The sequence below is a fragment of the Ambystoma mexicanum genome, chromosome 14 (assembly GCF_040938575.1).
Source record: "Ambystoma mexicanum isolate Mex_15411 chromosome 14, UKY_AmexF1_1, whole genome shotgun sequence".
NCBI lineage: Eukaryota > Metazoa > Chordata > Amphibia > Caudata > Ambystomatidae > Ambystoma > Ambystoma mexicanum.
The window spans coordinates 184,129,200-184,156,357 of NC_090940.1; the positions used below are offsets into that span (position 1 = coordinate 184,129,200).

At 44.6% G+C, this 27,158-nt stretch overlaps 1 protein-coding gene across 1 annotated transcript in view; it reads right to left on the minus strand.

Annotated features, from left to right (window-relative positions):
• Window positions 1-462: 462 nt before the first annotated feature.
• Window positions 463-27,158, minus strand: part of LOC138527267 (galectin-1-like) — a 101,126-nt gene continuing 74,430 nt past the window's right edge. Inside the window, exon 6 of the mRNA XM_069638362.1 lies at window positions 463-877. Within this exon, the coding sequence (XP_069494463.1) occupies window positions 719-877 (159 nt within the window). The 3' untranslated portion in view covers window positions 463-718. The remainder of the gene's footprint in view (window positions 878-27,158) is intronic.

Below are 27,158 nucleotides of genomic sequence, written 5' to 3' on the forward strand. Positions count from 1 at the left end.
ACAGGCCTCTACGCTACTTCTCAGAAGAACAGCGGGCAAACTTCAAGATGTTGTTCCTTGTCCACGTGACACTTGTTCCCAAAGGTTCAAATACCTAAACAATGTGACTCATCTTTAAAAAGGGCAACTGCTCTACAGTGGAACCATTAACTAGAAGCCCTATGGTAGCAGAACACTGCACTGCCCCATAAGCACGACCACTTCAGGTTCAGCAGGAGGATAAAAGAGGCCCACTTCTACCAAGCATTTAGCATCTAAAGCACCTGAAACTGAGCAGTTATGAGAACAAAGGTGGCCGTTCTACAACAATACCTACTTCCTGCAATCGCTTACTCCCTGTTCTTGCACACAGCACCAGAGAAATAATATCATAAATAAAGAAATAAATAATTACCATTATTTGTACTCATTGATGCATAGATACAGACACACGACAGAACACTGTAAATTGGAGGACAAAACACAGCACTTTTTATTTTTTTCAGAAGCTTGTATGTTTATTGATGCAAATTTATTTCATTTAAGAGATCAGGTTTTTTCATTATTGAATTGGATCTCTTATCTTTATGAAACTTTAATGAAGCTTTTTGAAAAGAAAAAAGTGGAGGGGAATCTTTTTTATGTAACATTTTTCCAAATTAAAATCACAGCAATCATGTTCTCTCAACTTCCTCGATGAATATTGCACAGCCGGTCATCATTTTTAAGGGATGACAATTTAAAGCAACTTGACAACTTTAGCCATGCGAACCTCGGCTGTAAAAACTTCAAAATAGTGGATGTCTTGCATCGAAAATGGCGCACGACACTTAAATGTTATGTAGGGACTGTCATTAACAAAGACCACAAACTCGTTATCTCCAAATTCAAAGGCAACCTGAAATCATAATAACAGAGAAAAATATTGCTTTAAGTATATGCATGTTTGCAATTTGGTAGTTAGATATCATTGGTATTATAAATACACGATTCTTCCATTGTTAGTTATGCCATTTTACCACTTCAAGGTATCCAACAACACATTTTAAACAACTATGTACATATTTTAAACTGCAGCTATGTCTCCACATGATCATAACGTCACAACTTCTATTCCTGTCGTTGCCAGTTTGGAACAAGTTTTTACTTCACCTACTACAGGTTGTCAACTTACTTTCTTCATAATGTGCTCCTCCCACAAGTCATCACATCACACCCCTCAGATAATGACATTCTCCTTACAATCTCAGGCATTTATATATGCAAATGTAACTTAATGATTAGAAGAAACACCCTGTTAGCATGTGACCCATGGCATCCAAACAAGTACTCTGCTAGCCTGTGAATGCTCTGCTTGAATCTTGATTCTACTTCAAAGCTCGGATTATGCTTTACTCACAACTTTCCTTCTCTAGCATCAAACATTAAACAATAATATATACAGTAACAAAACATAAAAACTACAACTCCCATTTAGTTTGAGGTAGTTCATATATTGTTGGTCTTTCTCAAAAACACATGATCCTCATGACCAATCACCTCATCACTTGTCCCATAAACACTGACATCATCTTGTTCTTATAGTTAAGTAGACCTTTCATTATTATGGGGGTCATTACGACCTGTGCGCAAAGGGACACGGGGCAACGGTAATGACACCGGTGACAGTAATCCCTTTGCGCCCTATTCCGAGGTCCCTTTGAGGGTCCCTCCTTTAAGGCCTGGTTTTACCAGGCGTTAAGGACAGGACCCGCAAAGCGATACCGGGGTTAATGACGGTACCACAATTTACGGTACCGTTATTGACGCCTTCTCCCTTCCATTTGAGCCCTATGGGGGCTCAAATGGGAATGGGGAATGGCATTTCAAATGGGGACTTACTGGTCCCGCAATGGTCGGAATAGACCGGTAAGTCCCCATACCACCAAGTTGGTGGCGGTACCGGTATTGGTGCTATTCATGGCACTATTAGCGCCATGACTAGCACCAACCTCGGAATGAGGGCCTATGACTGTATTCCTTGTGTGTTTTAATACTTAATGTTTATTGTTTTATGATGAAAGCAGCACTCTCATAGGCAGGATCTGCGCGAGCGCAGCAGGTTCGTTATTGCGGTCACAACGGGGCTCATGCCCTGGCGTCCACAACATAACAGGTCAGCTGGTAGGGGGCGTAATGGTCACAGGAGGTGCTTGAAACGATGCAGGGTGTCGTAGTTCTGGCACTTTTTGGATCACACGTCCGTGACCGTTAGCGACCAGTGCGGGAGCAAGTGATTAAGAGTCTGAAATACAACAAATATATATTTATAAAAACGAACCTGTAGTCACACGTGGCAAGCGTGAGGCATAATACCTCAAGAAGACTGCCAGAAGCTTGCGCTATCGGCAGATCACCCCTGCTACCGATATGTGTGATTTATCATTAAACAGTGATGCGCACAGTCCACAGTAAAAACTGCAATCTAAGAACTCAGCAATACACTGACCCATTGATATACATTACACTGTTATAATATATGTTATTGGGAACAAGCCCAAGACTCCTGTGTTTAAAATTTCCCAATAATCACTGAGCAAAATGATTAGCACTAGTGACGAAGAAAGGGTTCATGTTAGCCAGAAAAAAATACATCCCAGCATGGGCCAAGTCATTGAAAAGGTCATATGGGCCAGTCTGGGACATGGGTCCCAACAATTCTCTCATGGAAGACTGGCTGAAATTCTCCCTCGGGGCATGGACGAGCTCAAGGGAGCAAGTGAACCTGGGAGGGAGAAAAGCGGAACGAAAAATGCCTGTAGGGTACGAGATGCCCAGAACTCCACTGGCACACCACAAAAGGTGAAAGGTGGCAAAAGAAAAGCAGTGAGGTCCAGGGTGAAGGAAAGCAGGTGGCAGGACATATCCTCAAGCAGCTTAGATGAGTAGGAAGATGAGGACTGTCAGGAGCAATCCATCAAGGATGAGGTGGAGATAATATCATTTTCCAGTGAGGGAAAACGCAGGAAAGCTCCCAAGAAAAGGAAAGCCATGGAGAATGAAGACGAGGACACAGATGACTTTTACCCAGGTTCCCTCATTTATCCACGGTCATCGGAGTGGGAGACTCAGACATAAATTGTTGAACTCAGGACACCTCTAGCAAAAGAAGCTAGAAGTAAGCTTAGAACAGAGTGTCCTAGAGCACATCTACCAGATGGGATTGCTAAAACCCCTGATATACATTAATGGATGGCCACCTTCAAAGACATAAAGAAGGGTCTGGATAGATCCTGGCGTTCATTTCAGGATAAAATGCTGGACATTGTGGGGCCGCTTACGAAAATCTTGCAGATGGCAGAAGATGCAAAAGAGAATAACGAGAGCATTGACTCTGTGGTTTTGATGGGGTGGGCTCAGAGGGCCATCTGCCTGTTGGGGAATGGCAGAAGTGCGATCACCGGAGAGAGGTGGAGATCCATCTTAGTTAAGATTGACCCGAAACTAAGCAAGCTGGCTACTTCAGAGACGGCTGCTGCGGCCAAAGGCAAACTTTTTGGAGATTCAATCATGCAGGAACTAATGAGGTTTTCCAACACCTACGCTGCCTTAGACAAGGCCAAGCATCCCTGAAGAGGGTCCTTGGGAAACATGTTTTCAGTTGTACTGGCAGAGGCAGGGGCCACTCTGCCAGCCGCTACGCATGTAGCAGGTCCTTCAATGACAGGTGGCAATGAAAGGAACAGGATGGCCGTAAGCGAAACCCATTCTTCCCCTCTAGGGGAAGAGGCAGAGGAAGAAGTTGGCGGCATGCAGTTCGACAACAGCATAGCACATGTGAGAGCATGCGCAAGGCAGCAAGCGCAAATAGTAAACAAAGTGATACACACAATAGGCGGGAGGCTTGCTCAATGAATAGAGAATTAGAGTCTCATATCCAGAGATTCTTAGGTACTAGACACAGTCCAATGGTTTCACATAGATTTCTATACCCTACCAGTGCAAGTAAAGCTACCAAGGACAATGGTGCAAAGAGAAGAATACCAGCAGTTGCTATACATGGAGGTAAGGGGGCAGAAGCGAAAGGCAACCATTGTTCAAGTAGCAGATACCGCAGCCAACTTTAGAAGCAATATGTTTCTGGTAAAAGGATAGTAAAATCTGAGGCCGGTTATCAATCTAAGGGAGTTGAACGGCTTCATTTTATAAAGACATTTCAAAATGGAGGGGATCCACCTCCTTAGAGACATCTTACAACAAGGGGACTGGTTGGCCCGGATAGAGATCAGGGATGCCTACATAACGGTTCCCATTGCAGTAGAACACCAGAGATATCTGAGGTTCCGCCGGAGGGAACAGACATGGGAGTTCACATGCCTACCATTTGGGCTGACATCGGCGCCGTGGTGCTTTACCAAATTGATGAAACCGGTGGTGAACAACCTGATAGAGCAAGGTATCCGATTGGTCATATATCTGGATGACATATGCATAATGTGCCAGGAGAAGAATTTGATCAGAGATCAAGTGAAAGTCACATTAGAACTGCTACAACATGTAGGGATTTTAAAGAATTGGGAGAAATCCCAGCCACAACCAGAGCAGACCATGGAGTTCCTGGGTTATGTGGTAGACATGAAACAGGGAGCATTAAGATTGCCTTTGAGCAAAGTGAACAGCATCAAAAAGAGATCAGGAACACACTGACAAAGAGGTGATGTCCTTGCAGGAGATAGCCAGACTGGTGGGGCGCTTGGCATCATCAATTTAGCTATATTCCCAGGACCACTAAATTACAGGGCCCTGCAGAGAATGAAGATTCAGCATCTAAGAAGGGGTATATCCTATGAGCAAACAGTTCTGATATTGCAAGAAGCGAGAGTGGAACTCGAGTGGTGGCTACAACTTATGGATGCCTGGAATGAGAGAGCAATAGTTGGCTCATCCCTGGACCTAGTAATAGAGTGCAATGCCAGCAGATAGGGCAGGAGTGCCGGGTGCAGAGAACTGACGACAGGAGGCAGATGGTCACAGCAACAATTGGAGTTGCACATACAATTGCTAGTGGGGTTGTTCATAGTGAGATGTTGGAACCAGAACAGTGCGCAATGTTGTGTGCCCCTCAGGATGGACAATGCGCCTGTTGGCAGATACATTAACAGACTGGACAGTACGAGATCCAAAATGCTGGCAGAGGTGGCAAAGGACTTTTGGCTAGGACCTCTCGCACCACAAGGTGAAAGTCCAAGCTGCGCCCTTCTAAGCCACCCCCCAACCAGCAGGCACCCTACCCAACCCACACAGCCTGCTCACCACAATGTACCACGCTCAGGGAGACGGACAGTAAAGAGAGCCACCGATAACAGCCAACTTTATAACCCTTACCACCTCCTTTACCCACCTAGGACAGCTACTGAACGAGTCCCCAACTCCAGCCGGAATACCACCTACAGGCAGAGCCCAAACTCGTAGCAGACACCCCTCACCCGCCACTACACCACAAGACCACAAGAGAACCAGACCAAAGCAGGACCAACTTGATGTCACCAAACGAAGGCTAAACAACACTCAATCTCACAATGCCGCGCAAATGACCCATCCCAAGGAAAAGACGAAGAGATAAAAGAACAAACACTTCAGAACAGCAACTTAGAACAACAACCATAGAGTGGACCCTCACAGATAAGAACACAAACCAAAGCAACTCTGAGCGAAGAGAAAAATCCCTCTACCTAACTCCATACCTCAAAGACAACCGGCCACCACGGCAACCCAATCCAACTCTAGAAGCAGCAACATCAAACAATATAACACAAGCAAGGAGAAGAAGGATGACCAACACAAACAACAAACAGACGACTGACGCAATAACCCCCTACATCACCAAAGCAAGAAAAACTTCCAATCAACAACCACAACTCCCGAAAGACGAACCCGATGAAAACACAAAGAACCCAAGACAAAACCTAGAAGAACTCTTCGAAGACGCTGACACCCTGAATCCCACAGCCCAACAAGTTACCGACCAGGAAGGAAACCTCAACACCGAGCAGAAGAAGACCGCGACAAAGCCCAAACCAAACAACACCTCCAAACTTCACTGCAATCTAATAAACTCAAGATCCATGTCAAAACACTCAACAGAGATCTTCGACCTACTCAATGACAACAGCATGGACATCCTGTTCATCACAGAAACATGGCTGGATGACAATTACAAAATCACACTCCAAAGCTGCCTTCCGACCGACTTAAAATGCCTACAAATAAACAGAAAAAACAAAAAAGGAGGAAGCATCGCTTTAGCATTCAAAGAACACCTGAAAATAAAAACTGACGAACCACTCAACATCCTCAACTGTGAAACCATGGTCATACACCTAACAGTGAGCCCGTAAACCAACATCACATTCATCCTGGTATACAGACCGCCAACATATGATGCAACATTCGTCGATAACTTCATAGAAGCCATAACCAACTTAGCCATCAACCACGAACACCTAATCATCCTGGGGGACTTCAACATCTGGTTTGAAGACAGCCACGCCAACTCCCAAAACTCACTAATTGAACAACTCAGCACCATGAAACTACGACAACTAGTCAAAGGAGCAAAGCACTCAGCAGGACACACCCTAGACGCAATTTTCGCCAAAGAAAAACACATCACCACGGCACCTCCTATACAAATACTGTGGAGCGACCATCTCATCATCCCATTCGTGATCACTCTGCCTATGCCTACCCAAGCCTACATTCAACATCTGAAACTCACAACCACCACAAAAAGAAACTGGAAACACGTCAAAGAAAGCAATCTATTCGAACAACTGGAATTAAAAAAACCCTCAACTACAGAACTGGAACTTGCGGACCTAGACGGGAAAGCAGAGATTCTCCACAAATGGATCACGGATACAATAGACAAGATCGCCCCAGAAAAAACGTTCACCCCATCAAAAAAAAGATCAACGGCAAAATGGTTCACCCCACTATTAAACGACATGAAAAAGGAAAACAAAAAGACGGAATTAGAATGGAGGAAAGAATACAACCCAAAAAAAAACTGTACCAGAAACAAATCCGTGCATACAAAAAGGAAATTCAAAAGGCAAAGAGAAGACATTATGATGACAAAATCAACAATGCCACCAACACTCAAAAAGAAATGTTTAGCATCATCGAAGAAATGAGAAACCCCCCAGGCAGCGATAACACCCCAAACCCCTCAGAAAAACTATGCAACGACCTGGCGGTCCACTTCAAAAAGAAAATCAATCACATCAGTCAAACCATATAAAAGCGACCAACCAACCACAACATACAACCCAACGAACCTAACACGGAACCACAGCACAAACTGCAAAGCTTTCCTGATATATCAGCAGAGGCATTCGCAATTATGGTAAAACAAAGCAAGAAAGCGGGATCACCCATGTCTCCCAGACATCTACAAATCGATCCTCGCGCTAGGATCGCTAGCAGAACACTACAGAAACCTTCTAAATCTATCACTATCAACAGGGACTGTACCAAAGATCTTCAAATCAGCATACATCAAGCCACTCTTGAAAAACACAAGTGGTGATGTAGATGACTTTTCCAACTACAGGCCGATCTCTAACATCCCCTACCCAGCAAAACTTCTAGAAACCTACGTATATAAACTAACCCAAGAACACATATAAAAACACCACCTCCTGGACCCAGCTCAAATCGGTTTCACACCAGAGAGAGGAACGGAAACAGCACTACTATCCATCTGGGACGACCTCAAAACTAACGCAAACTCGAACACTACCTCAGCCCTTATTCTGCTCGACCTCTCCGCAGCCTTTGACACAGTTAGCCACGACACCCTGACCAAAAGACTAGAAGACATAGGCATAACTGACACAGCACTACGCTGGACCAAATCATTCCTAGCAGACAGGACAGAAACCGTATGGGTCAAACCTTTCAAATCCACTCCACGAGTTAACGACGGTGGAGTGCCCCAAGGATCCTCACTATCCCCACTATATTTCAACATCTATCAGACTCCGGTCATCAGAATCTTCAAAAAATACATTACATGTTACAACTACGCGGACGACACTACGATCATCTACAAAATCGAAGACACCGATGCCGATCATTCAACCCTAATCGACTGTCTAAAAGAAGTCTTCATCTGGATGGATGCCAACAACCTGAAAATCAACCCAGGAAAGACAGAAATCATGATCGTATCTAAAGACCAAGAGAACGAAACCACCATCCCATGGCCTATGGAAATGGGAAACACACCAACACCATCGAAGGTAGTAAAAAATTTGGGAGTCCTAATGGACAATACTCTAACCCTGGAACCACAAATAAATGCAACAGTGAAGAAATGCTTTTTTCTCCTCCACACGGCAAGAAGAATTCTACCTTTCCTCTCCTTCACGCACAAAACACTCACTATTGTCGCCCTAATCATGTCAAAAATCAACTATGCAAACAGCCTCTACCTCGGAATACCAGAATACCTCCTAAAAAAAACTGTAACAGGTCCAAAATGCGGCAGCAAGACTACTCCTCAAACTATCCAGAAGAGACCACATCACTCCATCCCTAAAAACACTACACTGGCTCTCAGTAAAACAACGCATCACCTTCAAAACAATGTGCATAACGCATAGGGCAATCAGCGGACAAGGAGTGGAATTCCTATAAAGGAAAATAACATTCTGCAAACCAACAAGACCCCTCCGATCAAGCAACGAAACCCGCTTGGAACTAAAACCATACCTGAAGAAAAAACTTGGAGGCACCTCCTTCTACCACTTAGCCGCAAAAACTTGGAACAACATCCCAAAAGAAATAAGAAACACTGAAGATCACCTAAAATTCAGGAAATCACTAAAAACCTGGCTCTTCAACACCGTAGACTAAATCTGGAACCCAAAACCGGAAAAAGGATGACTAAGCCGGAAAGGACACGGACATCCCCGACCCGAGAGAGTAGCTCCCACAACACCTTAACGGGTGACTCCAGATAGATTGGAACACAAGCGGCACGCATAGAGACTGAGTGAACTATCCCAGACAATCCCACCAACACTTTCGCCCGCCCCCTTAGTTATCGACAGGTACCACAGTAGCGTGGAATTGTCAGATATTGGCTGTCACCACACTACCTGAGAGGCTGACATAGGCAGGTGCACTGGCCACAGGAGTAGGAAGGGAGGATAAGGGGAGCTATGAGAGAGCATGTTAGAGGTGCGGGCCAGAGGAGTAAGGAACCCTGCCTACCAATTGGACCCAGATCAGGACAGAGCCGCATCAGGGGAGACTACGCAAGCTGAGCGCCTCAATTCAGGATAGAGACGCAAACTAACCAACCCTACTAACAATCTTCCTTTCTGCATACACCTCTCAAACTCCAAACCAAACACAACCAAAACCTACAGCACAACAAACGGCACAAACTTTACTACATTGCAACAACAAAACAAAAACACATAGTCTTGCACAACAGTACACGACGACTGCCGGCTGCAAACACCCCAGGCCCAGCCAACGGACCCACCGGGCTGAGGCCGCCAACAGCACATCACTGCTCTCTTGCACTTTTCCTGCTTCCTCCCACTAACTCAACCTCCCCTCCTCTTTCAGAGCCGCCAGAGCACCAGGAGTCCACTCCGGTGGTGATAGTGTGCGGTACAAATGTCCTTTAACATTAACATTAACATTTATGCCTACAGAAGAAAGTGTCAGTGACAGCAGGATATCTGCGTGGTCAGCAGAATGAAGTGGCCAACTGGAACTCCAGGTTCTTCAGGGATGTTTGCGATTGGAAGCTTGACGTGAAAGTATTGCAAGAACTTGTGGCATGATGGGGCCTGTGCCGGACGGATGTGTTTGCTCGAGGTTGAACCAACAGTTACATTGCTTCTTCAGTTGGAGACCAGATCCAGAATCGTAAGCAACGGTTGTGTTTCTCCAATCCTGGGGCCATGGACAGAGAGTATGAATTCCCACCATTTTCAATGATAGCGATGACTTTGGCCCAGGTGAGGAGACAGAAGGTCCCTCTGATTCTCATCACTCCAGATTAGAAGGAACAGGCTTTGTTCCCCAATCTTTTGGACATGACTTACAACAACCCGAAAGCTCTCCCGATGGACAAATTCATCAAACGAAATCCCACAGTGGGCAGCCACCCGTTGGTATGAGCAGGCAGCCTCAACCTGAAGTATGGTTGATTTCAGGAGATCCTGGGCTAGGTTGGGATTATCGGGTGAGGCTGAGCGCATTATTAAAGAGTCCTGTGCTCCAGGGACAAGGAAAGCACATCGATCAGCATCTGGTGTATAGAGAGGAAAGTACGTTCCTCTGAAACAGATGTGGTACATATAACAAATTTCCTAGCACTAATGGGGGCACAAGGGAAAGCTTACAAGGACCATTAATACAGCACACTCAGAAATTTGTGTGTCACCCGCATGTCGAGGGGCAAGCTGTTGGAGAACATCCTTTAATATGCAGATTGCTGAATGAAATCAAAATGCTCAAGCCACCTACGGCGAGGTATTCTCAGATGTGGGATGTCAATATATTGAGGTTATTTTCAACATGACCTGACAACATGGATTTATCCAGAAAGGCACTGTCAGCCAAAGTATTTGATGTGAAAGTGTTAGAAGTTACCAGAAAATCGCTATCCCGAATGGGAGTGACATTCTATATCACAAACAGAAAAAAGACGCGTTTGAGGACAGTATTTTATGACTCATTCCTGAATCAACCTAAGCTATGTCCAGTTCGATGCTTAACTGCATACGAAAACATGACAAGAGACCTGCAGCACGCAGGAGTGTTGCAATTACTCATAGCATTACAGAGACCCTTTGGGTCGGTAACCCAGGCAACCCGGCGAGATCGGTGATGCAACAAGCGAGCATCAATGTAGAAAGCTATGGCGCACACTCAGTGAGAGGGGGGGATGGCCTCTAAGGCATGTAATTTAGGAGCTGATTTGGCGAATATTATGAAAGCAGCAGATTGGTGGAATGAGTCGACATTTACAACATTTTATTTCAAACCGATTGAAAAGATGCCAACGTTAGTGGTACGTAAGCTTTGAACAAGCGAGCCTCCAATTTTTGAAGTAGAATTCCGATTGTCAACACTAACGTTATAGAAAATCATAATTCTATTAAAGACAAAGACGAAAAAGATTATCCAACGCTAACAATCGTGATTATAAATATTCTGTTGATTACTTATGATGTTTATGTTACTGTATTGTTATGTAGTTGATGCTGTGTCACGATTACCCACTCCAATAGACCAGATTCCTGAGATGTGATTTTATGTTGTGGGTTCCAACGCAAATAATAAGCCGACAGGGACCTGAAGAGTTGGCTGGACTTATATTTTTCACTTCGTATTTATCTGTTTGGACGCAAAAGTTCAAGGAAGGATCAGCGAAAGAAAGATGATAAGAACAAGATGGTTTCAGTGTTTATGGGACTAGTGATGTGGTGATTGGTCATGTCAGAGCCACCACTGCCACAGCTGTAACCAGTGCGGGGTTTGGGTCCTGTAAGGGCCAGTGCAGGCGTAAACTATTCTAAACTATTGTATTATAGGACACTGTTATGTCCATATTGCAGGAAACAGGCTGAAGATAGCAGAAAACGCCATCTGGCAGCAAGAACTACAAATCCCAACACTTTCGCGCACTCGCGAGCAGAAGAACTACACGCCCGATGGTCTGCGCATGTACGCGGGGCACGCACGGATCCGCGCTTGCGCTAAAGGACAGGGATCGGAGTGGACACATCGGCTGAGGGCTCCTGCAGGTTGCGATCCGCGGGGCCACCCCCCGCCTGAGAATACTGCAGGCCCTGCGCCTCTCACAAGATAAGTGCATTTCTCTTCATACTCGTTTACGAGCAAGCGAATAGACAAGAGAAAACTACCTGTTTAACAATAGCTAGACTGCCAATGCATGCAACGTTGTGGGAGAAGTCTCCACAACTTTCGACGCTAAACATGTGCGCCGGACTGGGAAAAGTCCCGGTGACATTTGCTATTCAGACCAGGCCAAGTGGCCGGCTTATAAATCTGGTGTAACTAATTCCGTGTGCTGTGTGAAGCAACACGGCCCTTGCAGATACTTAGGGCAGATTGCCAGTGTTTGTGTGCTGTGTGAAGGAACGCTGTCTGTGGTCTGAGCTCATACTTGTTTTTGGTTCCTTTGTAGCGGCGCCCCGCTGTATTAGCAGCAAGAACTCAATTTGCCGCCGTCGTGTTACGGCAAGAACTGTGGCAGTCGCCTAGCACGCAACTCGGCAGCATCTAACAAAGCTAAGTGCTCATTCGATTATTCCAATATTGCGTTTGGTCGTAATGTTGGTGCTAACCTTGTGGGTTGGTTGTGATAAGAACAACAAAGCTAATGTTTGAAACAAGTGCGTGACAAGGACGCTTTTGCATATGGTGTAATGTGCTAATGCCATTAGAGGGTCTTGCATTTATGTCACAGTAATTTGGAGCCATATCTTGCATGAGTGTGTGGAAGTGTTCATGGGCGGAGTACCTTCGATCTCAGGAGCCCCAGCGGGGCACATCAAGGCGGACCTTTCCTCAAACCCTTTCCCTATCCATTACCCTTTTCTTACCCTTTACCCTAATTGCCGCTACCTATCCGATCCAATGGATCCTAACCCTCTTTCCCCGGCGGGTTTCGGTGGCCTGTGTTGTTTACCGAGCCAGGTGCCAAGACCCAACAGCGAGGTAGGTGTACATGCTACCTCTGCGCAAGATTGGGAGTCTGATAGTAATGCAAGCCCAAGGATAATCAAGTGCCTGGGTAGCACGACACCATGGAGGAGGTCCTGGCGGCATTGCAAGATTTAAAAGGGGAATTACAGGCTACCCGCCATACACTTACCCTGCCGAGCACCGCCCAGGCTACCCCCTTGCCCAGGGATCATGTTCCGCCCACCCCAGTTCAAGTACACGTGTCTACGGAACCTCCTTTGCCCTTATCAGCCCCAGAAAGGTATCATGGGACCCACAACGTTATAACCAGTTTATCATGCAGTGTCAATTGCACTTTATCACCAAGCCCAACATCTTCCGCAGGGCCCAATCCCGGACCGCGTTTGTTATATCATATTTGGGAGGGGATGCAGCGTCTTGGGCCACTCCACTGGTGACTAAGGATGATGCCATACTGTATAGTTGGGACACCTTTCTTGAGGAGTTTGGAAAGATCTTTAACCGTAAGGCAGCAACCTTAATTAAGGATAGATAGCTTCTCTCTCTAAGTCAGGGGGGAAAGGATTTGGTTAATTATGTAACCACGTTTAATCTATTAGCTGTGGAAACAGATTGGCCGGAAGAAAAACGTTTAGCCTTATTCTACCAAGGGCTACGTGATGAGATTAAAGATCTCATAGTGCAAGTGGATCCACCGCCTGAAAACTGCTCCTCCATGATAGATCTTGCATTACGATTGGACCAAAGGCAAAGCGAAAGAAGGCAGGACAAGAGGAAATGGGATTCAAGACCCGTAGCTAGGTTAGATCAACAACCCAAGTCAACAAAACCTGAAAAACCAGCCGAAGAACCTATGCAAATAGGAACAGTACGGGGACCACTAACTAAAGATGAAAAAGACAAAAGGCGTAGAGAACAACTTTGCCTGTATTGCGGTAAGGGGGGACACTTCGTTAAAGAATGTCCAAACAAACTCAAGAAGGAATTGCTGGGAAATGAGAGAGCTCGCCAGTGAGGGTGGCCCGGGCGAGCCAACTAGAAAATACCCTGAGACTTTTGGCAAACACCCATCATGTGCAGGTAGCTCATGTGACAATCTCAGGTCTTATTAGTTGGGCTAACCAGCAAGTACCAGTAACATTAATGGTAGACACCCGGAGCTACAGGAAATTTCATTGATCAAGATTTAGCATTGCAATTACGGATAGCTCATTGCGGCAAGGAGTGCCAAGAGGAAGTAAAATATGTGGAAGGGTCGCCACTCACGTCAGGTGTTATGACCAAACAAACCAGGTGGGTACATTTGGAATGCACCTCCGAACATCATGAGGACATAAGATTCAATGTAATTGCGGCACCCCAGTTTGGAATGATTTTAGGATTACCCTGGTTAAGAACCCATAATCCGGAAGTAAACTGGACTCGGGGCTCCTTACGTTTTGCATCCAATTACTGTTCAGAACATTGCCGTTGAAGTTCAGCGGAAATTCCAGAAGTACAACCTGTGCCAAGGCAAAGACATGTGATCGGGAGTACGGAAACCCTACTAGCTGTCTACCAAGCCTATAGGCATGTTTTCAGTAAGGCTGCAGCAGAAACCTTGCCACCTCACCGAACATTTGACTGCAGGTTAGATTTAGAACCTGGAGCAGCGTTACTGTGTAGTTGAATCTATGCTTTAACTGAATCTGAAAATGGACACTTACGGCATTACATAGAGACAAATCTAGCTAATGGTTTTATACGACATTCAAAGTCCCCAGTGTCGTAACCCTTATTATTCGTCCAGAAAAAGACTGGGGATTTAGGAACTTGTATAGACTATAGAGCGATAAATAAAATAACCATTAAGAATCGGTACCCACTGCCCTTAATACCCACCTTACTAGACCAGGTGAGAAATGCAAAGATTTATCCAAAACTTGACCTACGAGGGCCTTACCATTTGGTGCAGGTGCGTGAGGGGGACGAGTGGAAGACTGCCTTTAGAACCAAGTATGGGCTCTACGAATATCAAGTCATGCCATTTGGCCACTGCAACGCACCCGCCGCCTTTCTGCATTTCCTGGATTAGGTTCTGCAGGGTTATCTGGATCTCTTTGCTATCGTCTACATTGACGATATACTCATCTACTCCCAGAATCTAGAAGAACACCAAGGCCATGCAAAAGCCATACTACAGAGTTTGAGAGAACATAAATTATACGCTAAACTTGAGAAATGCGTGTTTCATCAAACAACGGTGGAATTTTTGGGGTTCATCCTCTCACCAGAAGGAGTGACCATGGACCAAAACAAGGTACGGGCTATAGTTGACTGGCCATCACCTGCAGCAGTTAAGGATGTGCAGACGGTACTGGGATTTGCAAACTTCTATCGCCGGTTTATCGATGGGTTTGCGAGAAAAGTACAACCAATTACTCGCCTGTTGAAGAAAGGAATAGTGTTCCAGTGGGATACAGCTGCAGAAGCAAGCTTTAAACCTTTAAAAAAGGCGTTCACAACAGCTCCAGTGTTACTGCATGCAGATCCAACCCATCCCTATGTCATAGAAACAGACGCCTCCAGTTATGCGCTCGGGGCCATTTTATCCCAACAAGACAATACCGGCCAACTGCAGACAGTGGCATACTACTCTCGCACCCTATTACTTGCAGAACCTAATTATGTTATAGCAGATAGGGAGTTGCTAGCCATTAAGGCGACGTTCATTGAGTGGCGTCACTATCTGATGGGGGGCTCAACATACTATAACGATTTTGACCGACCACAGAAATCTGCAATTCCTAAAAACCGCCAAGTCGCTTAGCCCTCGTCAACTTCGTTGGACCATGTATTTTGCTGACTTCGACTTTATAGTTACATTCCGCCCCGGAGTGGAAAATAGGAAGGCAGATGTTTTGTCCCGCTACCCAGAACTAGACTTAAAATGCAACAAAGTGGAAGAGCCAAAACCTATAGTATCACCAACTCGCATCATTGGAACTGTAGTAGTGGACAACATGCTTACAGAAATCAGGAAGGCATTGACTGCACAGGAATTGGCTCAGTGGAACGAACCAAGCAAGAAGAAAACCGTAAAGGATGGGCTACCCTTTTTTGGAACAGCTTTATACCTACCTACGCTTGCCATCCGTCAACAAGCCATCAAGTGGTGTCACGATTCTCCTTTCGTGGGACATCCCGGAAATGCCAAAACTTGCGAATTATTAACACAACATTTTTGGTGGCCCAGTCTAAAGCAGGATGTTCAACAGTATTTACGTACGTGTGAATGTTGTTTAAGGAACAAAGCAGCCCATCGAAAACCAGCTGGACAGTTACGTCTCTTACCCACTCCACCGGTACCCTGGCACACTATATCTTTAGATTTTATAGTGGATCTACCATTAAGTCAAGGTTACACCACCGTACTGGTGGTAGTGGATTCTTTGACTAAATTGGCACATTTCATTCCCTGTAAAGGGATCCCTACGGCCCAAGCTTTGGTTCACCTTTTCCTTCAAAATATTGTTTGTTTACACAGCATACAACTACATGTTATTTCGGATCGAGGAGCGCAGTTCACTTCACGCTTCTGGCAAGCCTTTCGTGCCAATATGGGTATGCGATTGAAACTATCCACCAGTTATCACCCCGAAACAGACGGGCAAACGGAAAGGGAGAATCAAACCTTAGAGCAGTACATGCGCTGCATGATGTATGACAATGAATCCACGTGGGCGGATGTCATCTGGTTGGCGGAGTTAGCATATAATAACACCATACATGCCTCCACTAAGGTGTCCCCTTTATATGGAATTTATGGCTATCATCCACGATTCCAGCCGGTGCCACATTCAGCCAATATTGAAGTACCTGCCATGACCCAATTTAAAACACATCTGGAGAGCGTCTGGCGTGGTATCATGACCAATTTGAACACTGCTAAGGCATCCTATAAGAAATACGCGGATGCACATAGGGAACCCGCTCCTACATATAGAGTCGGGGACAAAGTATGGTTGAACACGCAAAACCTGCATCTGATAGGCCCACGCAAGTTCCAACCCAGGTTTTTAGGCCCATTCCCTGTGGAAAAAATTATCAATCCGGTAGCAGTCCGTCTCACTTTACCAACACAAATGAAAATCCACCCTGTATTCCATGTGGCACTGCTCAAACCCACCCCAGCGTCCATTCACTCCAAAAGGCCTCCCCCGATAACTGTGAATGGGGTGCCTGAGTTCGAGGTGAAAGCGATTCTAGATTCACGCTTTCGTCTAGGACAGTTGTATTACCTGGTGGATTGGTTGGGTTATGGGCCTGAAGAAGGCTCATGGGAACCAGCATTCAATGTTCATACACCCCGACTAGTGCGCATGTTTCATAGGAACAACCCAGCGAAAGCTGGACCTGTTGGGAGGGGGAGTACTGTCAGAGCCACCAATGCCACAGCTGTAACCAGTGTGGGGTTTGGGTCCTGTAAGGGCCAGTGCAGGTGTAAACTATTGTATTATAGGACACTGTTATGTCCATATTCCAGGAAACAGGCTGAATATAGCAGAACACGCTATCTGCTAGCAAGAACTACAAATCCCAGCACACTCGCACGCTTGCGAGCAGAAGAATTACACGTGACAACGCCCGACAGTCTGCGCATGTGCGGGGTGCGCGCACGGATCCCCGCTTGCGCTAAAGGACATTGACCGGAGAAGACGCATCGGCTGAGGGCTCCTGCAGGCTGCGACATGCGGGGCCACCCCCCGCCTGAGAATACTGCAGGCCCGCGCCTCTCGCAAGATTGTTAGGGAGAATTCTCTGTTTAGGCTGAATTTCCTAACCTAGTGAGTCCCCCAGCAGCTTTGCTGGATTTTTGGGGTTTATTTTCTTCTCCTGCCAAGAGTGAGACTCTTTTACCCTCACTCTTGGACATGATTTGAGTGTATTCCTGTGACTTGTAATGTGCTTATGGGCTTTGGGGTATTTTTCCCCATAGGCTATCATTGGTTTTTGTATGTGTGTTACACAGCACCCTCAGTGCAGTAACACAGGGGTGTCATAGTGACCCCCAAACATAGACTCCATACCCTGGGACTGACTACTGTCTCCCTGGGCATGTAAAGTCACCATTGACTTTACTAGTCTTAAATTGTGAACAGAACCAGTACAAACCATCATACTGTGGAAGTACTGGTAGGGGCAATTAGATTGCCCCTGGGTCTGTTTGTCGAGGGGGTACTGTCCCGTCCTCCCTCGCCGAGTTTCTGGCTGGTGGCAGTGGATACCACGGAAATATTCCACCGGAATATTTCCCAATGGGATTTCCCATTGATTTTAATGCACCACTTTTTGGTGCAATGTTAAAGATACCGCCGGTTTATTTATTTAATATTAATTCACCGGTTGGGATTTTTTGCCAGAACTCGCCGCCAAAATGGCGTCTGGGTTCACTTAAGTAACCCTGAACCCGAGTCGAGCCTTTGTTCCAGTTTTGGCGGGCTTCTGCACAGAAGCCCTCCAAAGTGGTGCCACTGTGTCTCGGTCTACAGGATGTGTGGGAGGGGGATTTAGGCACCCTGGAATGAGTTGCCTTGGAAACTCAAGTCGCACTCTTGTGTGATTGGCCCAGTGGTGAGCCCCCCGGCTCACCACTTAGCATGTTTTGAGTGACAGCTAGGACTGGTGAATGGGGGTTTGCTGCATAAAAGCAGGGCTTTGGGGACTGGAACTTCAGAAGTCGTCACAGGACCTAAGAAGCCGAAAAGGGAGAAGCTGAGCCGACCTGCCACGACGACACCACCGGTGGAGCCCTGCGGAACCGTCTCACCACTTCCCAACGACAGAGGAGATCTCCAGTCCGGAGAGTCTTCTTCCCTTGACTGGTGGGGATAACCAGTTTTTGCCTTCTTTTCGCCTCCCTGAGCATCTCGTGGCTGCCTTGCCTGTGCCAAGCACCCCGGCAACCGGAATACCACTTTTTACTTCTACCGCGAAAGAGGGGTAACATCCTTTTAACCGGAAAACTCCACGGCTGGTTTCTTCCCTGGTAGTGCAACGACCTTCAGCCTTCCTCCACGTCGAGATCTTCTCTTCCTCTGGACGATGCCGCGACTTGCACCCACTACCAGGAACCACTGCCACTGCTGGAGGATCCTTTCCATTTTGAAGGTACTGTGTTCCGCCCGGCTTCCCTTGCCACCGATTGTACGAGGTAGATTTAGCCCTCGGCTCTCGAACCTGGGTTAGCCTGGGACACCCTAACTAAACTTTTCTAAGCTTAACAGAACTTTTCTACTCACCTGCAAAGACTTTTGAGACTTTGTGACATTGTGTGATCTTGGGCATATTTGGCCTGGCTCTCCCTAAAGTGGGCCTGGCACTGAACTTCCTTGCTCATCAATAGACTGCCTTCTCTAATACTTACTGTGGTTCTCTGAAAAGTGTTTTGCTGTATTGCTTTCTTAATTCTGCCTTTTCCCTCCCTTTTTAAACAACTTGTTGGAGTGCCATCTAACGTTAAGCGCTCACCTCTGTCTGGAAATAAGCGGTGTTAACTAAGACTTGTCCAACAAATAACTAGGGATGTACATATAGTAATTAGGACTGTGTTTTGAATTTACTTACCTTTTTCTGTGCTAGTGTAATTTACAAGTGTGTCTTTTAAATAAATAAGTATATACTTTTACACAAGCTCTGGTCACTGTTTGCTTGTGCTACTGTGCCTCTGTACCTATTATGTATGCTCTGTATACTGCCTAACTCTTCTTGAGGGAAGTCTGACTGCTCAGCCACAGCTACCAAGTGAATCTGTGTGGTACAGACTGCTACCAAGTGGGTTTACTGCCAAACACCTGTAGTCTTAAATCTTTTGCAGTGATCCCAGAGGGAACTGCACAGGTTTCTGCCTAACAAAGATAAGTGCATTTCTCTTCATACTCTGTTACGAGCAAGCGAATAGACAAGAGAAAACTACCTCTTTAACAATAGCTAGACTGCCAGTGCATGCAACGTTGTGGGAGAAGTCTCCACAACCTTCGATGCTAAACGTGTGCGCCGGACTGGGAGAAGTCCCGGTGACATTTGCTATTCAGACAAAGCCAAGTGGCCGGCTTATAAATCTGGTGTAACTAATTCCGTGTGCCGTGTGAAGCATCACGGCCCTTGCAGATACTTAGGGCAGATTGCCAGTGTTTGTGTGCTGTGTGAAGGAATGCTGTCCGTGGCCTGAGCTCATACTTGTTTTTCGGTCCTTTGTAGCGGCGCCCCGCTGTATTAGCAGCAAGAACTCGATTTGCCGCCGTAGCGTTACGCAAGAACTGTTGCAGTCACCTACCACGCAACTCGGCAGCATCTAACGAAGCTAAGTGCTCATTTGATTATTCCAATATTGCGTTTGGTAGTAATGTTGGTGCTAACCTTGTGGGTTGGTTGTGATAAGAACAACCAAGCTAATGTTTGAAACAAGAGCGTGACAAGAACGCTTTTGCATATGGTGTAATGTGCTAATGCCATTAGAGGGTCTTGCATTTATGTCACAGTAATTTGGAGCCATAGCTTGCATGAGTGTGTGGAAGTGTGCATGGGCGGAGTACCATCGATCTCAGGAGCTCCAGCGGGGCACATCAAGGCGGACCTTTCCTCAAACCCTTTCCCTATCCATTACCCTTTCGTTACCCTTTACCCGGTTACCCTAATTCCGCGTACCTATCCAATCCAACGGATCCTAACTTTCTTTCCCCGGCGGGTTGCGGTGGCCTGTGTGTTTTACCGAGCCAGGTGCCAAGACCCAACGCGGAGGAAGGTGTACGTGCTACCTCTGCGCAAGATTGGGAGTCTGATAGGTCATGAGGATCACATGTTTTTGAGAAAGATCAATAATATAGCAACTACCAAAAACTCAAACTAAATGGGAGTTGTAGTTTTTATGCTTTGCGACTGTATATATTATTGTTTAATATTTGTTGCTCGAGAAGTGAAGTTGAGAGTGAAGCATAATCCTTTGCCTACATGTCCTTAATAGAATTATGACTTTCTATAACGTTAGTGTTGAAAATCTGAATTCAAATCATTCATGGCTTGAACCATTTTGAATTATTTATAAACCTTCCGAGTTAGTTCATTATTAGATTCGAATTGACCCTTAACACGATTGGCATTTTCTGATCCTGGTTCAAGCAGATTCAAACCTTTATGAACCTGAGGCACTGATTGGTTTAAATTAGGTTGAATGGATTTGACTCTGAAAAAAGATCCAACACTAGAATACATTAAACACTAAATTAAACCCCAAAAATGTGAGAAATGAAATGAAAATGAAGTGAAGAGAAAAAGCTTCCAACATTTCCAGATAGGTCATTCCAACACGTACACATCCATCTCTTTGTGCTGCAGTATTCGGGGTTCAAATCATCTGAATAATTTTCGGCTTCAACGCCAAGTGTTTTGAACCATTCCAGTCGGTTTGTACCCCCTTTTTTTTTACATAGGTTTGACTGGGATTTAACGCGTTCTCCCATTCATAAAATCCAAACACTGAGGTTACAGAATGTTGCTGCAGTCTCTCACTGTGCATAATCGTATATTTGTGCAATCTGTTAAGCATCTAGAAGCCTAGATAAATGAACAGTGATGGCAACTCCTCTTAGAGTGTTTTTTTTAAAAAAAGTTATGCTTTTTTAAAGCGTTCTACGATCATAAAAGAGGATAGCTCAGGGGCAACACATTTGTCTTGGATGCAAGACAACACAGAGCAACTCAGGTCCGAATTTCGGTCCCACACTTAGAGACTGGTCTCCGATATTAAGTGCCTAACAAAAGATGAATTAATACAGAGCCCTAACACTTGTCACATGAACCAGAAGGATTGCAGATCTGGGTGCATTTCTTGTACAGCTACAGTCTACAGAGAGACAGTGGCCTGTCTTCTCCCTTAACATTTCACTGTTCAACCTGTGAGTCAAGAAGTCAAACCTTGGGTTCTGCAGATGCGTGAAGTATCTGAAATAGTAGGCTTGACTTGCCTCTAATTCTTTCTCCATTTCACTTTGTTTGCTGCATCAACACATTCGCCACTTTTTATTTTCAGTCTAGGAGTTAAACATTCACAAAGAATTACAGCTTAAAATCCTGCCCTTGTGGGAATTGTTATGTGTCTTTTACTGCCTTCAGCAAGAAAGATCCCACATGTTCCGGAGGTCTGGCAGGCAATAATCCCTTAATTGCACAAGGTGTGCACTATCACAGGTGTGCCACCCATGATGTTCTGCCTTGTGAACAAACATGGTCGGAGGGAGTGTGTCTTAGAAAAGCCTGTTTGTATTCCACAGCACACCATTCTCGTAGTGACAAAGGAGGTGAATTGGTACAGCACTAAACTCCATCAACATTGGAAACTTAACATTAACAATTAGAAACCTTTGCTTAAAAAAGATGTGAAGGTGGATTTAATAAAATAAGATATGGGAAAGCATCTTAAGGAACTAGAAAGCAAAAGAAAGGTAACTAAGTATGTGAAAGTGCAAAAGGTTTGCCACCAAATATGGAGTGCAAACTTTATGGCCGTGTTTTCCTTGGCTGGTCCACTCAACATATTCTACAACATTGATGCTTCTAATGTATCTCCCAAACCTACAAAGTGCTGCCTTTGCTGGACTGCCCCCATCCTAGCAGAGGTGACAAGGCAGCAGGGAGCATGTGCTTGTGCTGCTAAGCTGTTCATACATCATTCTCCATTAATGATAGCACTGGCAAAGAAGCAATCCCTACTTCTAGGATAAAGGAAATCGTGTGCATTGGGGCACAATGAGCAGAAGCTAACATGGGACACCCTTAGGGGGCACACTATACAGTATATGTATTTATTATTTCTACGTTTCTGCAGAATTTTGGAACTCCAGGAAAAGATATATAATTTCACTTGTTTTAAAGCCCAGACTACTTGGTGGGCAGCAGTGGTTTCACTTTTCATGTTGCCTTTTGCTGCCCATCAGCCTCTCCCTTCCTCCCAGTTGACACCTCTTACACTCGTGTATGCTGGAAAAGTGACTCACTAGGTTATTGGTGCTGCTGCAGACATCTTAATATAAATATCAGGTTTGCATCAAAATTCCTTCCCTCCAACCCTGATAACATTGCTCTATTAAAGTTGGGCAATAATATACCCTAATAGATTAGGGCGGGGTCTTTATTGCAAGATAATGACAGGCCACTAAATTAGGGTCTGAAGCAAAGACCAGGCCCATACATTGGGGAAGAGTCCTTATACTCCATTTAAATTTCAAACTTTGTAATTCTGCAGCAGGTTTAACACGAGCATGAAATAGTAGGTGCCATGTAAAAAGTAAATGGCTTCTCTTAATAAAAGAGAAAGCATTTCCAATGTTTAAGCTTCTCTTTGCTGTGTTTAATAGTTTGTTGCAAAATGGAGGTGTCTTGTTGAAATGAATCTTGCCTAAAAATGTAATGGCTGCCTGTTTCTTTTGAATTCAGAAAGTAGTTAATAGCAGTAGTTATTGACTGCACTCTAACCAATCTTATTTGGTGAGAGGAGGTCAATAACAATCTATATCTGCTAATAGCCCTTGCTATTTAAATTCCAAAAGACAATGCTTGTGTAATCTGCTACTTAAATGGTATGTTGTCTTATGATTTAATACAATTACTACGTTAAACTTGAATACTGTTATTTGCTATTTCCAGTTATTAAACTTTACTTTGTCATAGATGCAAATGCATAGAATGTGAAATTCTGAAATCCTGGCAAAAGCCTTACACTGCTTTCCATTCAGAGGACATTCTTTCCAATAGTTCTTAGTAAAGGAAAACTCTCCATAGGTAATTTGCCATAAGTAAGTGTCCTGCTGAGGTTCCTTAGTGTATGCACACCACTATAACAAAAGAAAGCATTCTCACTGTTGCCAAATGCATGCATTGTAATTGTTTCATCAAGTTACAGCTGCCAATGATAGGAAAGTTATCTTTAGGAAAATGAAAGGGCTTAATAGGACAGTACATGCCCTAGTTCATTCTACAATTGCTTACAACTGCACTCTTCTAAACATTGCATCTTATTCTATAAAATTGCATGTATGGTAAGGATGATCTTTCATTATGCATTGCAGGCTTAGAAACTACACTACGTATATCATATTCTACTCCTAACTCAGTTTGGAGGTTCATAAACATATATAATATCACTTTCATACTCCTATTATGTTCACTTAAAAGCATCCTCATACGACTACTCATTATGGGATTCTCTCAGGAAGACTATATTGCATGCAGATCCCTCTAGGGTTTCCAAATCTAATCTTCCTATCTTCTCTCATCATCCTTTCGTGTCAAAAACCTATTGTCCTGTACCACGTTTTATCACAACACGCCAACCATCTGACTAATCACACACTGTCCAGGAGGCTCTAATCTTGAACACGTATGTCATTATGTTGCACCACATTCCTCATACATACATATTTTGAAATGACGATACATTTTTCTCAACCAGTGATGCCACTAATCATCAGTTGTCCGTTTTCCTGGTAACAAATGATAATATTATTCATAAATGATAATCAATTTGAATTGTAGCAAGCAATGCTCAACATGACATGTTTCTGTTCTTATGCCCTTTATGCTGAACATTCTTCAGGAACAATACAGTCTTAGAGATTTGTATTCTAATCTTGGCAAAGGTTTACATATTCTTCGGAACAGCTATATAATAAGCGCAGTGTAATCATAAAGCCTGCACAGTTCCTCCTCACAGGAGCAATGTTCGTAAGATGTGCTGATTTCCAAAGACACAGGCTTGGTCTACATTGATCCCCATTATGGGGAGTAAACAGAGGTGTCTCATACATAATGGGTGACATGGTGCTGACCTGCCACCCATGATGCACCAGTAAAGCCAGCCCATTGAACACACTGAGCACTTCCCAAGCTGCAGCAAGCAGTTGAGGGAGAACACCTGGCCGGGCTTTAACTGTACCTGAAAACCTGGTTTCCCTTTGACAGTTGAGTACCCCAGAGCACATGCCCAATGGACCATGACGGGTCAGGGACGTTTTGCTTTGCATACCATATTGGGATGTAGGTTGGGTTACTGCAGGACTAAACAAGTCCAAAGGCTGCTCCTGCTTCTCCCTGCACATTCAGACACCCAGGGGCCATGAGCTGGAGCTTCTTGGGCTACACCGATCATGTGCAGGAACTAGTAAACTCTCCCTTTGTGCTGGTTCCTGTTACGTGCTACGCAGAAGTGGGAGGGCTGTTCTAGGAGCCCAAGGAGGGTATATTCTTAGTGTGGTGTGGCATTTTTTAATGACATCAAGGATAAAGCCAACATGATGAGTGCCTGCCCTTCTGAGACCATACTGTACTCCATTGTTGTAGCCAGTCTGGCCATATGTCCTTACTGTGGCATGGCATGGTTTGCTGACATCAAGGGTAAAGCCAACATGATGAGTGGTCTTATGTAGCCATGCTTGTCTACATTCGTTCATTCAGTATGGACATGTTTTAAAAATGTCTAGCCGGGCTGCACCAATGTTGGCAAATATGGCCATGGAAGAACTTTTTCTTACTGTTTTGTAGCATTTGTTAATGGCATATAGGGGTAAAGCCAACATGAGTGTTTTTATGTGGCTATACTGGACTACATTAGTGCAGGCCATAAGGAGATATTTTCCTATTGTGGCAGGACTTTTCCTACTGGCATAAAGGATGAAGACAACATGATGAGTGTTCTTACGTGGCCATACTTGTCCAAATGTGTGTGTCTACTCTAGACATGTTCTAAACATGTCTAGCCAGGCTGCACCGATGTTAGCAAGTATGGCCATGTAGGAACATGTTCTTACTGTGGTGTGGCATTTGTTAATGGCATGTAAGGTAAAGACACCATAGTGACTGTTCTTACATGGCTATACAGGACTACATTAGTGCAGACAATATGGGAATAATTGTGTTACTGCAGCATGGCATTTGTACAACCTTCAAAGTTAAAGACATCTTGATGAGCCTTATTACGTGACTATTGCTGCATACATTTGTACATCCAGTCTAAACATATCTTCTTACTGTGGCGTGGCATTTTTACTGACATCAAGTGTATAGCCAACATGAGGAGTGCCCTTATGTGGCTTTCCTCACCAATTTTGTTTTCTTACTGTAGCATAGCATTTACTACTGGAACCAAGAGGAATGCCAACATGAGTTTCTTATGTGCCCATGCTGACGTACATGTTTGCAGTCACTCTGGGCATATTTTCTTACTGTGGTATGCACATTTTTACTGGCAGGAAAGTCAACACGAGGAGTGCTCTTAAGTGGTCATACTAGCCTACTGTGGTGCAGCCAGTCTGGACATGTTTTCCTGCTGTAGAATGGCATTTGTTTTTTGGCAACAAAACCAACAGGAGTATGTTCTTACATGGGGATACTGCCATTTATAATGGTATGCTTTCATATAGTATAATTGCTGGCATTATGAGCAAAACAAACATGAATATGTTCTTATGTGGGAATATATTTGTGCAGACAGCAATGAATTGTATGGCACAGCCAGTTTGAAAATGTTTTTATACTGACACATATTGTTGGCAAGGCATCATGAAACTGCATTGGGATATGCTCCTGTGCACTGTTGGTGACTTGGCATCTAATGGATTTTTCTCATGTGTTGCTCTACAAAGCTGATTCCAAACTGTGTGGCTTTTAAACCCAATTTCTCATTAAAGGTGTGCTGTAAAATACACCATTTTACCCATTAGTTGTAAAATTTGCTGCTTGGGGGGAGATCCGGCATTCCTCCTCAATCTCACTTGGTTGGTTCGGTCTGCTTCACAAAGCTCGGTCACTACTTCATATTTGTGGTAAACATTTATGCCCTTTCAATTAAAAAATTCACCTTCCACTACTAGCAAAAAGTACAGAAACCCAGCTTTCCTTGCTTTATCTATTGTCTACACAACATAATGCAAACAACCGAAATTGCACTGAGGGGTCTGCACGTACAGCAGTGCACTCATATGAAGTTCCCTCAGTGGAATCAATGGGACAATCCAAAATGAACCCATAAGCATCTGTAGGGGGGAAAAAAAGCATTATTCTAATTAACTTTTTAATTAGCTGTGTGTGCAATTTCTCAACAATTATCTTCTTGAGATCTGGATCAATGTAATGCATTCATGGAGATGTATTTTAATGTTGTTCTATATATTAAATACATGTAAGCCTCTCTACCAAGTTTCCCAGTTTCTTGCAGCGACCTCGCGCCAGTCCTGTTTTTTGCTTCCAATTACATGCTGGAATTTGTAGTTTCTTTTTCCCATTGCAAGGGGGGGGCCTACAAGTCCCAGCATGCAGTGCGGCGAAAAAAACAGGAATGGCTCAAGGATTCAGCATGGAACTTAAAATCTTGGAAGCTATGTGTAAGTGAATATAATTAAGACCTCAAA